Here is a 14550-nt window from a genome sequence, read left to right as displayed (position 1 = left end):
AATGGAATACTAGCAATATGGGTATCAACAATTTTGGAATTCCATCAGTAGACTATATCTCGTGGTTTGGTTATTTGGCCCCGGAACGGACATTCCGGAACAGGTTTCCTTAGGGTCGTGAGTAGCCATTCCATTCCAATTCCATTTTTCAAATTGCCGTAGGATCCCGTAACTATGAATAACAGACTTCCGAGACAATTTGAAGATTTTTGATACTCATATAGCTAGGGCATTTTTTTCTTGTTTATTTGACACGGATCAAAGCGTTAGCATAACTGAGCCGTGGGTCTTTTAAAAATTTTACAATATGTAGAAATTAAAATAAACTCTCAACTATCCATAGGATCTTGTTGACGCAGCTTGCTGCTGCGTGTTGAGATCCTCTTCCTTGGTGGTGAAAATTTAGGTGCGTTGTCTGCCGCAAATTGATGGTCATTCGGTCCGTCTTCTCTCGCGTTTTCGGTCATGTCATGGTTGGATGTTCTTGTTTGTTTCTTGTACTGCCGGGTCGCTGCTGTAAATCCTTCTTCATCGGTGTTTGATTCTTTATTGGTGCTGCTGCTTGTTGGTTTGGAGACATTTGCAGTAATCGTTGTTACTTCGATGTTGGTAATGGCAGTTGGTTTAGTGGCACTGGACCCGATCGTTGTTGAGCTGGTGTTTGTTACTGCCCGGTCCGCAGTCGTTGGTTTACCAACCGGTTGTGGTGTAGCATACGACGTCTGTATACCGGCTTTGGTCGTCGCAGGGGGAATTTCCTTAGCAGTCTCTGCGCAAGGTTTTCCGTGGTGTAGCGGCTGATCGCAATGTTGGCACGTAGGAATCTGCCCTGGGTACGTGACTAGTGTTCGTTGAGTATGTACAATACTCAATACTAGCCCTTGAACCTATCAAAAACTAATTATATGCTGTTTCATTCATCTAGAAGAGCTATAGGCGTGCATCCAGACCCAAGAATGGGACAGTCTGTAATTCAGGAAACTAACTGCTTCAAATATTTAGGACTTCACTTAGACCCCACACTCTCCTGGATTGAGCATATAACATCTATAGAGAAAAAAGTTGCATCGTTATGTGGGGCTATGCGTAAAGTATGCTCTTTTGTTCCCCAGCATGTACTTCTAAAATTTTATTATGCGCACATCCACTCATTGCTGAACTACCTTGTATCTGTGTGGGGTCGTGCCAGTATCTCGAATCTGAAAAAGCTACAAACGCTTCAAAACAGATGTCTTAAAATTATTTATAAAGAACCATTTATGTACCCTACTATTTTGTTATACAATAATAATGCCCAAAACATTTTACCTTTGCTTGGGTTGACTAACTACCAAACAATAATATACATCCACAATGCTTTGCATAATACTATTGCTCATAATAATCTAGAATTTACAACAGCCATTCGAGCTCACAGCACTAGACAAGCCAATCATTTATTATACTCCAGAGTATCCACGAACCTTGGTCAAAGACGCATTTCTTTCATCGGACCTAAGTTATTCAACCAGCTTCCTACTGATTTAAAGCAAATAACATGTCGCACTCGTTTCCAAGCAAAATTGAAACTAATTTTAAAAAATAAAATAGGAGAATTTTTAATATAAACTTCGTTCACCACCAATCGAGCTTATTCCTTTAGCTATAATTGGTTAACATTTTTTTAATAAAAACAATTGATAAATGCATTTTTCTAGCAATAAGTAATAAAAAAATTTAAATTATTATGAGCTTCCTGCAAGGCTACGATGGGACCCTTAAAAGGATTCTTTTGCGCTGGGTACTCGCCGTAGTTTCTTGTCAAATTTTGTGTTTTGTCGGTCTCGTATTGTTTTTTTTTTGTTCTCAGCGTTTCCGCGATTCGTAACTTTGTTTTGTTGTGCTGACCTTTTTTTTGTACGCTGAGAACTGATGTGTCCACTACCAGGGGGCTCCGTTTGTGAGCTTTTTGGTGTGGGGGTAAGAGGCGGGCTATTAAAAAAAATACCTTTAGGGCATCTGCCTGAGATAGACAAGTAGGAGGGAATAGGTTTTGTCGGCCGCATTCTCACTACACTAGCAGCGGAGCGATTTATAGCTTCTGAACTGAGCAAGATGAGAAACCGAACTGAGCTAGGGCATTATTAAAATTTACAAATCATAGTACTGGAACATTACTCCGGAAAATCCTGATTTACAAGAACCAGATCAATTTCACTGCATCAAAAAGTCTAAAATTGTTCATCGTATAAATATTAAATTTAACCCTTTCATGCCCAGCTATTTCATAGCGTATAAAGTCTTTCAAAACTTTTTTTTCTGAAACTGTTAGGGTCAAGGAACACAACAAACTTGCTTCGACCAAGATAAATGCCTTTCTTGAAGTGCTAGAAGCTGCTCCATTTTTACCTTCCGATGCTCAATACCATCCTCCTAGAATTTTCATAATATACCAATTGTTTGAAAAATGTAGACGAAAGCAGTCTAAATTGATAGGTTTGATCAGTATTAAATTATATTTGAAGACAACGAAGATTTTTCACTGATAATTTGAACTGCTCCCGGCAGCATTGCTACACAGGGATCCAATCACAATAATTGCAATAACTTTAGTTATTTGTTCTTGTGAGATAATCTTGCCTACATTAAAAATCACAGAGGTTCAAGAAGTTGTTGTTTATAAACAACATGGACATGAAGGAGTTAAACACTTGTGAGATTTTCTGTATAAAATCGGTCGAATATCTACTAACTAACTAATTTTCTCCAAACATCCGGACTTATATTTTCGACTGGAGATTCAGAAGAAATAGTATAAATATGAATAAGTCGAATCAAAAACTCACCGTTATGGGCATGTCATCCCTATTATCACAGGTTTCTAGGTTACGCTTGAAACGTATCACTGTATGGGTTACATTTTCGTATCCAAGCAGCACGGTGTAGTCTTGGGACGGGTCAACCACGGGATCACCGTCGCTTTCTGCTCGAATGTGTCGGTCCTGCAATTAGAGACGTAAAAAATCATGTTATATGCTAACTGATAGGCTTTGTTCTTGAATCTGATTGTTTGTGATGTACGAGTCATCGAATGTAGTGGAAAGCCACTCAACTGGATAACATCCGTTTTGCCAAAGTAGGCATGAGTGTGGCTGTTGCAAATCCTGCTAGTAACTAGGCGACATTACAATCTGACGGTTCTTGCGGTATGGCCTGCTATGTTGTTATGGTTTATTCACGCCTGATTTATGGTGGAAATAATTGCAACAATTTGTCATCGCTATTTTGTTTTATGGATCCCACGACACATCCAGAGTTGACTTTTCAGACGATTAAGTCCTCCGGTCGTACAGTTCTCACCGGAGTAGTGCAGACGGTGATGGACAACGAAATTTATGTCTGTTCCTGGGGCGCATATTTTGCCGCGAGCACTTTTGCTAACACGGTTCAATTGGTTGTGAAATGATTGAGTGGAACCGACAGCGACAGTGTTGTTACAAGTACAGAAAAGACCTGGGACATGGCTGATCCACGAGGTGCCGGCCGGTCGGTGTTAAGAAACTCCCCACGGTCAAAATAGTCGTGTATGTGGCACGTCGGGTCGAGTAGTGTCAGAACACCCAGTGACCAGCAGTGGGCACGGGTGAGTGATTAGTGGCACCGTTTAGGGGTGAGTTTTGTTTCCGAAGCGTCCGCTGGTCCGGTTTGAGTGACTATCGCTGTTGTAGTGACGGACCGACCGACCGACCGGGAGCGCGCTGGCGGCGGAAAACCAGTGCCTGCGGGTATGTGGTTTGAAGATTGCTGTTCAGGGGGAAAATTTATGGCTACCTTGGTAATACATGGTTCCCGATAAAGCGGCAGTGTATCCAGGCGGCAGCGAAATGGTAAAAATGGAGCAATTAGGTGGAGTGTAGTGCTTGTCAAAATGGCTGTCTTCGAGGGCTAAACTACACTAAGGCAAAATGCATATCGAATTTCATAAGATTCATCTTATGATGTCTGGAAAAGTAACAAAGTTATGTTTTCATAAGATTAATATGAAAAACGTACGACTTGTATAATTACCTTAACATTTTATAAGTTATTGCATATGCCAGTCGTTCGAGTTTCATACGAGCATCTTATGTTTCTCATAAACATGAGAGAAATGTATAATATTGTCTTATGATAATTCAAAGATACCTTATGGAACATGAAATCATAGCAAACCGATTTAACAAAATAAATGCCATTTCATAAGATATTTTATGATTTACATACGTGCTACTTGTGGCTAAAAATTATACGATATTCCTATGAAATTCGCTGTATTTTTTGCCTGAGTGTATGAAAGAAAGAAAATGAGGAATAGAATTATTGTTCTAGATTTGCTTATCAGAGCCCGATTCGTATATTTTGGTAATTATCGACATTATTTCCGCAATTATGTTTCATTATTAGCAAATAATGAGGGATAAAGATAAATACCATAGACCTAGCTTTAGGTGGCACTAAAAATAGGTTCTATTTAAAAGCATGAAAACTAGGCAGTCGAAATATTACCGTTTCCATATTCTGAACAATCAATTTAATTAAATCATTTTAGAACGTATCGCTTTTGGTAGTAAAAACAAGATACATTAATATTTATTAGAACAGGAAAACCCTATCGTTAAATATATTATCGAAAATTTAACAGCATATAAAAACAAACATCTATTCGTGCCAGCGGAACAACCGCTTCCAAGTCTACAGAGATTTTGCCAGGACACGAGTATTAAATCCTGTAATATCACGTCGAGATTGGCTATGTTTACACAAATCATAATATTTATCTCTTCCTCTGCCGCATGTTTATATTTCCGGAGCATCGATCCGGAATCTACGGAACAAAATCATCACCCAAACCCCCTGGCCCCTTTAGCTGAGACAACTTCCTGGCTCGAAATAAATAGGCATGTTTGCAAGTTATGATGGATATCAACATTTCGGATACAAGTTTAACTTTCTCTACCGAAACAGGCATGGGGCCATTTGAAGGACCAATCAGTTTAAGGATGTATTTTTTGCAGACTACAAAAAACTGCCAAGTCAATCCAGTCGATTACGGTCAACATAAACAGCTGCCCGATTTGATTGCTTCAAAACTGCTGTCCATTGCTTACGGATTTACCTTCACAGCACAGCATAGAGGCTATTATGAAGGTACTTAGAAACTCTATTACACAACATGTTCGGTCCGTTTCGTCCCTATATCTACTGGCCGATGATGGCGATGATAGTCAAAGGGAGATACGCTCCAATGGGAGCGAAACTGTCGTTAGAGTTCTTGTTGAGTGTGTATTTACTTGATGTCGTCATGGCCCATGGGAGGCTGCAAGAACCTTACTTCTTGAATGTACATGACTAGCAAACCCGTAAAACTCTTTTATGACTTATTTCTATCTCCATCTGTTCGTAGTGGATTCGAACACCATCCTCCATACCACCTTCCAGCGAGAGTGTACTTGCGCCTAGTTCTAGTGCAATAGTTTATTGAAGTTCGTTTGAGTTTCACTTGAAAATTTACGGAAACAGACGGGACATTGAAGCACTTCCATCGGCACAGTGATTGCTTGCTGCAGTGTAAGGATCAAGTCCTGGGCTTGTTAATAACTTTCCTCATTTCTTCTTCCGTCGGAAAGCCCTTCAAAAGCATCATCATCATCATCGACATCATCACCGCCGTCATCGTCATAACCATCATCGGCAAGGTGACCGACCGTCGTCGGGGTGGCCCCGAGCCATTATGGAATTGCACACTAGGGCACCGTTTCGAGTTGGATCTTCGATCCAATTTCTCTAAATCACCGTAGTCGGAAAGTTCAAGTTCGAACGGCTCTCCGCGCCTCCACGATTCATCGCTTCCACAGACCGTTTGCAGCACATTTGAACAGCTTCTCCTCATTCCCATCAATGTCTCTCGTTCGGATCATTGAAGGCAGTGGACCGTGGATGTGGCTTACTGCACCATAGGGACCGAAAAAGTTCTATGATTAACTTCCCTAATTGAGTGTATACATATACGGCACAGAGTAGAAAAAATAAAAGTTATTTGATCTGGAGACGTGCAGCCGGTTTGGTAAATCTTTGAAAAGATTCAGTTGTAGGCGATTCGTGCCAGGTTGGGAAGGCAACGTTGTTGCTTTGTCGCTTTTGCTGACCAACCATCGCGTACCTAGTAGAGCTGTACATACATATGCAGCAGACGTGCAACGACAAATGCAGGAGAACACCTTCGGAAAATCATGTCAATTGGTGAATGGCTATCGTAGAGAGAATATCAATAAGCTTGAAGTGTGAGACTGTTGGAAAGACTATGGTCCCATACAGGAAACAGAAAAAATCAATTGTAAACTTTACGAAGTTAAAGGAGCGATAACTTAAATGTGTTCACAAACACATAAAATATCGGTGATAATATTTATGATACATGATATGTGAGTCCCTCGTTTTAGTTTGAACAAAAGTTAGGGTTGTTATAAACTCATCAACCAGCAATCAGTAGCGACTGACTCAAATGGCACGTTCCCAATGACAAAATGACTCCACCCCGAAGAGATTGTCTTTCCAATATGGCTTTAACTATAGCTCTTTACCATACTGCACTGGGTTAGGAACATTAGCATATCGCTGAGATTCAGCTGTACATAGGTTCATCTATGTATGGTGTGGAGATCCAAAAATCCAGATACGTGATTGCATTACTGCAGGGCAGTTACATATCAAATGATATGAAGCTTCATAATCGGATTCACTTCACGCTGAATAGTATTCAGCGCGCTGAATAGTAGCAATGTGATAATTGAGTTTGCAATGTCCAGTCAGTGCCCTCACTAGAATACTGCAATTGCGCTTGGTAAAATTTTTACATTTTCGAACTCACATCAGGCAGAAAAGTTTTGCTTTGACCGAAATCTTTGCAAGCTACGTCAATATGGTATGTTCGGATGCAGCCCAAGAGCGAATCTTGTGCTTTATCCAACTTTTCGACAGTGGTAGAACTGGTTCTGTACCAAAGAAGTCAGTCGCAGTGCTAATCAATTCGTCCGCCCATTCATTTCCAGTAATACCGGAATGATCGGGTATGCATATGAGGTAGATAGCATTTGAAATGCTAAGTTCTTCGATTCTGTAGAACTATATGCTTTCAGGGAAACCTGATTGTCAGCGCAAAAATAATTTCTTTTACAGCAAATTTTTTGGTGATAGACCGATTGTACGCCACGCAGAATCGCGAAGATTTCTGTTTGGAATACAGTGTAATATCTACCAAGCGAATGAGATCCCATAACACGGCAATAGACATCAGCACCGGCTCGGCCCTCCAACAAAGAATCGTCAGTATAACCCAAAAAGAATTCTTCAAGTTGTAGCTCCATCCAGCCAGACGAACTTTGTGAACTAGGGGTCCGCGAAGAAGATTAGTTATCCCGGAAGAAGCTTTCTTTGTAACCGAAAAATAATATTTGATAGTACACAAAATGAATGTTAAACCATGGGGGTCCGCAACAACCGTGGGTAATTACGAAGGGGTCCGCTAGACTAAAACGGTTGAGAACCGCGTTCTAGGATAATCATATTAGACATCGAAAGGTAAAAATTGAGTAGCTCTAAACAATAAGTCTAAGAATTATCTATCCTAATCAAAATAGGTTTTTCTTGATCCCTGACCACAACGATGTTAACCTTCCAGCAGTCGCGCTAGTGCACTGAGTGCAGGGTGCCTTGAAAATCTAATGAAATCGTCTTAGGACACCAGCGGGTGCTCGTTCAGTGGGCCATAAGCGCGAGTTCCGGAGGGTTAAGGAAAAATACTTTTGGAGTCATGCATGCACTCGAAAGAAGTTGTGCATGAAAGTGTAAATTATGAATCAAATACACTGTATAAGTCTTTATATCAAAAATATGTTCTATTGTTTAATGAAAAAAAAAAAACAAAAAAATAAAAAAAATAAGGTGACAATAGATTTATATGCGATACTTCTGATAGATAAGTTAATCGCATAAAACTTTGCTAAAGACACTTTAGAATAAAGACGTCAGCGAAAACCGACTTTTTAACCGAGGCGCGGAGGGCTGAGTCTCTTATACCATTCGACTCAGTTCGTCGAGTTAGGCAAATGTCTGTGTGTGTTTTTTATAGTAAGGTTAAAAAAGCTTCAAAAGCCTGGCCTGTAGTGTATTGGCACTGTGTGGGACTCACGTTCGTGCCTAACCACTAAAAACATTTCTTACTTTTTACGCCTTTCTTCCCCACGGAACTACGTCATCGTATTACTTCGTGGGGGGGGGGGGGGTTAGATGCGCTTTCGTCGCACCTCTTTCTGCTGCTTTATCTCGGAGCCTCGCTTGGTTCATGGAGTGGCACGACTTATGAGCTTTGATTTAACCTTGATTCCTCTCCTGCTTCTTGTCTCCATCCATTACGTCGCCGTTTATTTCTCGTTCCTGTGGTGAGCCGTTTAGGTGCTGATTCCCTGAGCCATTCAGCTCATGCTTCCGTGAGTCATTCAGCTCCCGGCCTTATCACGATCCGCTTGGATAGTGCTCAACGGTGAACTTATCCTACTCCGACCGATAGTTCTCCGACGGAGGAATTTCCCCCGACACCGATACCCGCTTTCTTGAGCCATTTAGCTCTACTAAAATCTTCCAGCTTTACCGCTTATCCTACTCCGATTGAGAGTTCCCCGACAACGGAGTTTCTTTCGTTACCGTGAGCCAATTAGCTCCCCTTTTCGTCACGATTCTGTCGGGTAGTCCACGGCGCCGAATCAGCCCTATCGTGAATTCACCAGCGGCAGACCGCTCCCGATACCGATGTACGTTTCTGTGAGCCATCAAGCTCCCCGCCTCGTCTACTCGGTCTAGTCCCCGGCGGTGGACCTAGCCTACTCAACGGCCAGCCAGCAGATGCTGAGGTCCATCCAGCGATTCCGGGTAGAGCGTAGCTTCCAGTTCACTGGCGCCCCAACGACCCACTTCTGGCTATTCGACGCGGTCTACTCGGTCTAATCCCCGACGGTGGATCTAGCCTACTCACGAGCTACCTGGTAGAGTGTCGAGGTCGGTCCAGCGATTCCGGTGCAGCCTGACGTCCGGTTCGCTGGCGCCCCGACGACCCGAGCCCGGTGCTACATCGCGTACTACTCAACTGGTCCCCGGCGGTGGACCCAGTCTACACCGTCGGTGAGTTTCCCGGCGGCGGAATTTCTCCCGAAACCCTATTTGTGATTCTACTGCGGCGTTCTAACCAATGTCGTTACTTTGTTGGTCCCTTCGCCACTTCCTTTGTAGCTCGGAGAGTATACTCGTAACAACTCCTTGGAACCTTGGTTTTATCATTAGAATAGCCAAAGAGTTTACTGACCCATACTGTCTGAGAGCACTGTACTTCTCTCTTGTACGCTCCATCCTGGAAGCTTCAGCTATCATTTGGTGCCCGTACACAAATGTCTGGATTACCAGAATTGAATCTATACAAGCTAGGTTTCTCCGATATGCCCTTAAAACCTTGCCATGGCGCAACCCGATAGAGTTGCCACCTTACATTGAACGCTGTCGTCTGCTCGACATGGACCCTCTTTCAAAAAGGCGAAATATATCCAGAGCCGTGTTTGTAGGGAAAGTTCTAACAGGTGAAATAGATGCCCCAAATATACTTTCTCAGATTAATGTAAATGTGCCCGCTAGAAGTATAAGATCGTGGAATTTTTTAAGACTTGACTATCAAAGTACTGATTATGGACAGAATGAACCCATAAGGGCGATGTGTAGCGTATTTAATAATGTTTATGAATGTTTTGACTTCTCTGTATCAAGTGACGTTTTTAAAAATAGGCTTAAACGGCTAACTTAGTGCATAAGATGTGATTTAGATAGTGATTTTGATTTGTTAGATGTATTATTAGTAACACATTGTAATGTAATGTAATGTTATGTAATGTAATGTGTAGTATTGTTTAATATGTATATGTGAAAAGATAATGAGGTTTTTACGCGCATTTGGAGGTTGTTTGATGGACTCCAAATGGGCTTTTCCTCATTCTATATTTCATGTAGACCATGTAGGTCAGATGAAAAATAAATAAATAAATAAATAAATAAATAAATAAATAAATAAAAATAAATAAACTCTGTTTACAGCGTCCCAGATATGTTCGTCGCGGCACATCTCTTCGACGATATTATCCACTGTTATATCTGGGGCATTCGAAGACCACGTGTTCCGGTGTCTCTTGCACGTTCACACACTCCGGGCAAAGGGGTGACGAAGTGTGTCCAAACCGATGTAGGTATTTCCGGAAGCATCCATGCCCGGACAAAAACTGCGTCAGATGGAAGTTCACCTCTCCATGCTTCCTATGTACCCAAGTAGACACATTTGTGATGAGTCGGTGGGTCCACCTTCCTTTCTCCGCGTAATCCCACTCTTGCTGCCACTTAGCCAACGAGTCCGCTCGAACCAGTCTCCTTGCATTACGCTCATTTCTCCGCTGGTAGCACAAACGTGTGTATTCGTATGAGTGTATGTCTGTGTGTATGTGTATGTACTCGGAGATGACCGAACCGATTTTCTCAAAACAAGTCTCAAATGGAAGGTATAATATGCAGTTTGGTGTGGTATCGCCCCCCACTTACCTTAACACCTCCACCTTTCATCAACATCAACGCATTATGGTATTGCAAAAAAAATACTCATTTTTGAAATCTCAAAGTCCTCCTATTGTGACAAACAGCAAAGTAAACTCAGGTGCCAAATTTCATATCATTTGGACAATTTTAGACCTCTGCCCGCTTTGCTTGAAGTTTTTGACATTGGTTCCATGAGAAAATACAGTTTGTCTCACATTTATACGTTCACCCTAAATTTTCAGAATAACTTTTTTTTTTTTCTATTCAAACAAACTGCACCAATTTTTTAGCATTTGTTTTGAAGCTCAATCAACGATGTTTCCCGAAATTTAGAAGTCCTGGTGCGATTTGTTCGTTTATTATGGTAGTTTAAGTAAAAAAAGTGATGTCCCATATTTATAAGTTCACCTTACTTTTTTGCCTTTCTCATATAGAAAGGTTATCTGAACATCGTCAATCTAATCCCGGTCTATCCCCCATCACACACCATCCTTCCCTAAACCCACCTTCCCTCATCATTTTAACACCTCCCCCCCATCGAAGAAAATTTCCTAGTTCTTCCAAAATAAACTTCCCTAGTAGGTCTGTAAAATCAGTGAAAAATTTGGTTTGAAATGATTTTCAGTATGAAAACTACTTTCAAATTAAAACTAATTTAAAATTTGTTAACAAGTTGAATCTTTTTGGCGGGGTCTGGAACCCCCCAACCCTCCTCCTGGATCCACTGCTGGGTTCAAGTGTTTTAGCTTCGACACATAGCTTCTCAAGTTCGTGACTGTCGATCTATTGTATGTATGTGCGAATCGCACTGAATACAATGTAATGGACATTTCCACCATTATATTGAACATAACCAGCCATGGAATCGTACACGAAAAAACCAGTCATAAATTCATGAACAAAAGGTCACGATTTCCTGAACTGAACAATTTATGAAAACCATGACCATGTTCCTGAAACAATGAATAATAAACCTCGAATTCATGAAACTATTCATGTTTTCAAAAAACTAGTTCGCCCCGAATATATACATGGCGTTGCATTAGAATGTTTGATTAGAGTACTGTTGTTGTTCCCTGGACATGTTTAGTTTTTGTTGTGATTCTAGTTCATGATTTGGGAATACACAGCCGATTATTCACGATTCTTGTGATTTCTCATCACGTTATTGTGCTATCTTATTCATGAGTCTACTATCACATTTTTCTGTCAGACTAGCGGAATTAAAATTCATGATTTCAGGATCTTAGTCGCTATGTTTGTAATTTCTGTTCGCGTTATCGTGATATTTTAGTTATGAGTGATTCATGTTCATGATTTCAGGATTTTAGAAATTTTTGTCACGAGTTGTGTGATTTACATTCATGATTTCAGGATCTAAGTCACGATTTTTGTAACTTCCATATTATCGAAATATTTTAATCATAAATGGAGTAATTCATGTTCATAATTTCAGGATCTTAGTCATGATTTTCGTAATTTATGTTCATGTTATCGTAATGTTTTATTTTAGAACTTACTTCTAAATTTGAAACGAAGAGTAATATGACTAATGTTCGTGATATCAGCAGTTTTACCATGACATTCATAAATTCTGTTCACCTAATTGTGATGTATTACTTTTTGTTTACTATCAGTTTTTTTATAACGTGACAATATGAACTGGATTATAAAAATGTGACTGATTCGCGATATCTTGTTCTGTGAATTACATCACGCACACTATTTGGGATTCTCAGCGCAGTTTTCGTTTTCCATCCAGACATAACCATTAACCTTATCAAACGAATAACAATGTTCGAGGTCCAAATAGTTTTTTATGCTCGTGTCTATTACTATGGTCGCTAGCAGCTGGACATTCCATAAAACAATGCATGGAATAAAAATGATTTCACGAATAATTCTTCAAATTTTGTAAAAGAGTTCACGGGAAAATTTCATTATCATGTTGCATGAAATCATAAATGATAAGCGATATATTCTAAATATCACCAGCACGCAAAATAAATTGTAAATCATGTACTAGGCATCATGAACCAGTTCACGAAAACATCAATTATATTCAATGATTTCGTGAACTATTTCACGAGCGCGGATGTTGGATCGTGACATATATAAGAAATCATGCACCAGTTCTCGAGTACATGGTCGAGGCTACGAAAATGGCAACCACAGCGAAATTTTTTTTCATCAAATTTTGCGTCAAACTGTTTTTTTTCCGTATGTATATAACCTCTAATATTAAAAAATATGAATAGTAAGCCCAGAAAAAAATTCCATGTCTCTCATTTATAAAAGTTTGTTTACGCTTCTTGCATTATCTGAAAATGTCTAAAAGACCGTAAAGAGACAAAAGGGTAAACAAAATCCATACTTTCAACTTTTTGCTTGAAATCACATTTTTCGTAGTTTAATTTAAATTTGATGATATTGCTTGAAAATTTGGGTTGCATATGGATAATGTTTATTTTTAATTGTGAAGTAATGGAAACCAAATAACTTGTAACGTGACAGATCAAAAGTTCGAAAAAGTTTTGCGGACCACACCAACAACTTGCATACAACGTCTAATCCACATTTTTTCTTACTACTTTGAATCTATTTTTTGAAACTGTATTGTTAAAACCTTAAAGCTTTATTCATTTTTGAGAAAACACAGTTGATCTTATGTAACGTGACAGACGTGACAGTTTTCTGCTTTAAAGCAATTCCATTAAGTTTGATTCAATTACGTCAAAAATGGTGACCATCTTCGATTCTGATGAAACTTTTTACGTTTCATCTACATGGGAGACTAAATATTTTGCATTACTAGGCAAACAATTTTTATTCAAGAATAATTTTTAAAAAGGGCGTCTGAAATATTGAGTGCACTACTTTCAAAAAATATTGTTCGAAAATCGCCATTTGTCTATCAAAACTATATAATAACGAGTTCTAGGGAATAAATTCCTTTGTGTGAATTTTTTGGCGAAAATTTTCAAAAAGAGCATAAAAAATGTTGAAAATTACAAAAAAAGTAATGATTTTTTTGTTAACGAATGTTTTAACAACGACTTTAAATATGCTCCTAAATTTCTTAGATTTGCCAGTAATAAATATGATTTTCTTATTCAATAGTAATACTAAATAACATTTCGAAGCAAAATGCTCTTAACAATTTTTTTTTCGAAATATTTTGATTTTTCTTTAACAAAAATATCTTGTAGTGAAAATAAGACCTTTTAATAAGTTACTCACAAATACTAAATGCAAAAAACAACACGTTTATAATTTAATTGTAAATAAAAGAAGTTTTAAATATAATTGCATCCTGGAGAAAATAACAATAAAAGATTTTATAACAAAAACTTAAAATATATTTCAAAAAAATTTCAATTTTATTTTATTTTTTTTCTTTAAATAATTTAGTTATATATTTTTTCAATTCAATATGCTCCTGAAAAATCAAAATGCCGATGCTTTTAAGTTATTTTAGATTTTTTTCGACTTTTACTTCGTGAAATTAGGACCTTTTCATAAATTATTCACGTTTGTTAGTGAAAACCACTATGTTTTTCAAAATAAATATGAAATTTCCCATTAATACTCAGTTCCCTGATCAAGGATGATTTGTGTACGACTGTCTCGATATCCTTGCTTCAATAAAAATACGGAACTGTAACGTGACAGATTCTGGTTGTAACGTGACAGATCATTGAAAATACTCCATAAAATCGAAAAAAAAAACGTTTTTCTTCCGAAAAACTGTCTTCTAAACTGTTCTTTGTTTTCCAAGTTTCAACTTAAAACTGTGTTTGGGGCAAATTTGGGGGCCATCGGAACAGACTTTTTCAGTTTAGTCGGGCAACCTCCAAACTCACTGCAAAAATTGTGTAACCTGACAAACGTATTAAAATGACAATAAAGCGA

The 14550-nt window shown here is 39.0% G+C and overlaps 1 protein-coding gene across 1 annotated transcript in view; it reads right to left on the bottom strand.

Annotated features, from left to right (window-relative positions):
- The window catches only part of LOC131693197 (MOXD1 homolog 2-like), a 321492-nt gene that overhangs the window by 134623 nt on the left and 172319 nt on the right, over positions 1 to 14550 (bottom strand). Inside the window, exon 3 of the mRNA XM_058980829.1 lies at positions 2826 to 2981. Within this exon, the coding sequence (XP_058836812.1) occupies positions 2826 to 2981 (156 nt within the window). The remainder of the gene's footprint in view (positions 1 to 2825; positions 2982 to 14550) is intronic.

Source organism: Topomyia yanbarensis, chromosome 3, assembly GCF_030247195.1.
Source record: "Topomyia yanbarensis strain Yona2022 chromosome 3, ASM3024719v1, whole genome shotgun sequence".
Classification (NCBI taxonomy): domain Eukaryota; kingdom Metazoa; phylum Arthropoda; class Insecta; order Diptera; family Culicidae; genus Topomyia; species Topomyia yanbarensis.
The sequence above is the reverse complement of the archived record's forward strand: the minus strand, read 5'-3'. Positions and strand labels throughout refer to the sequence as shown.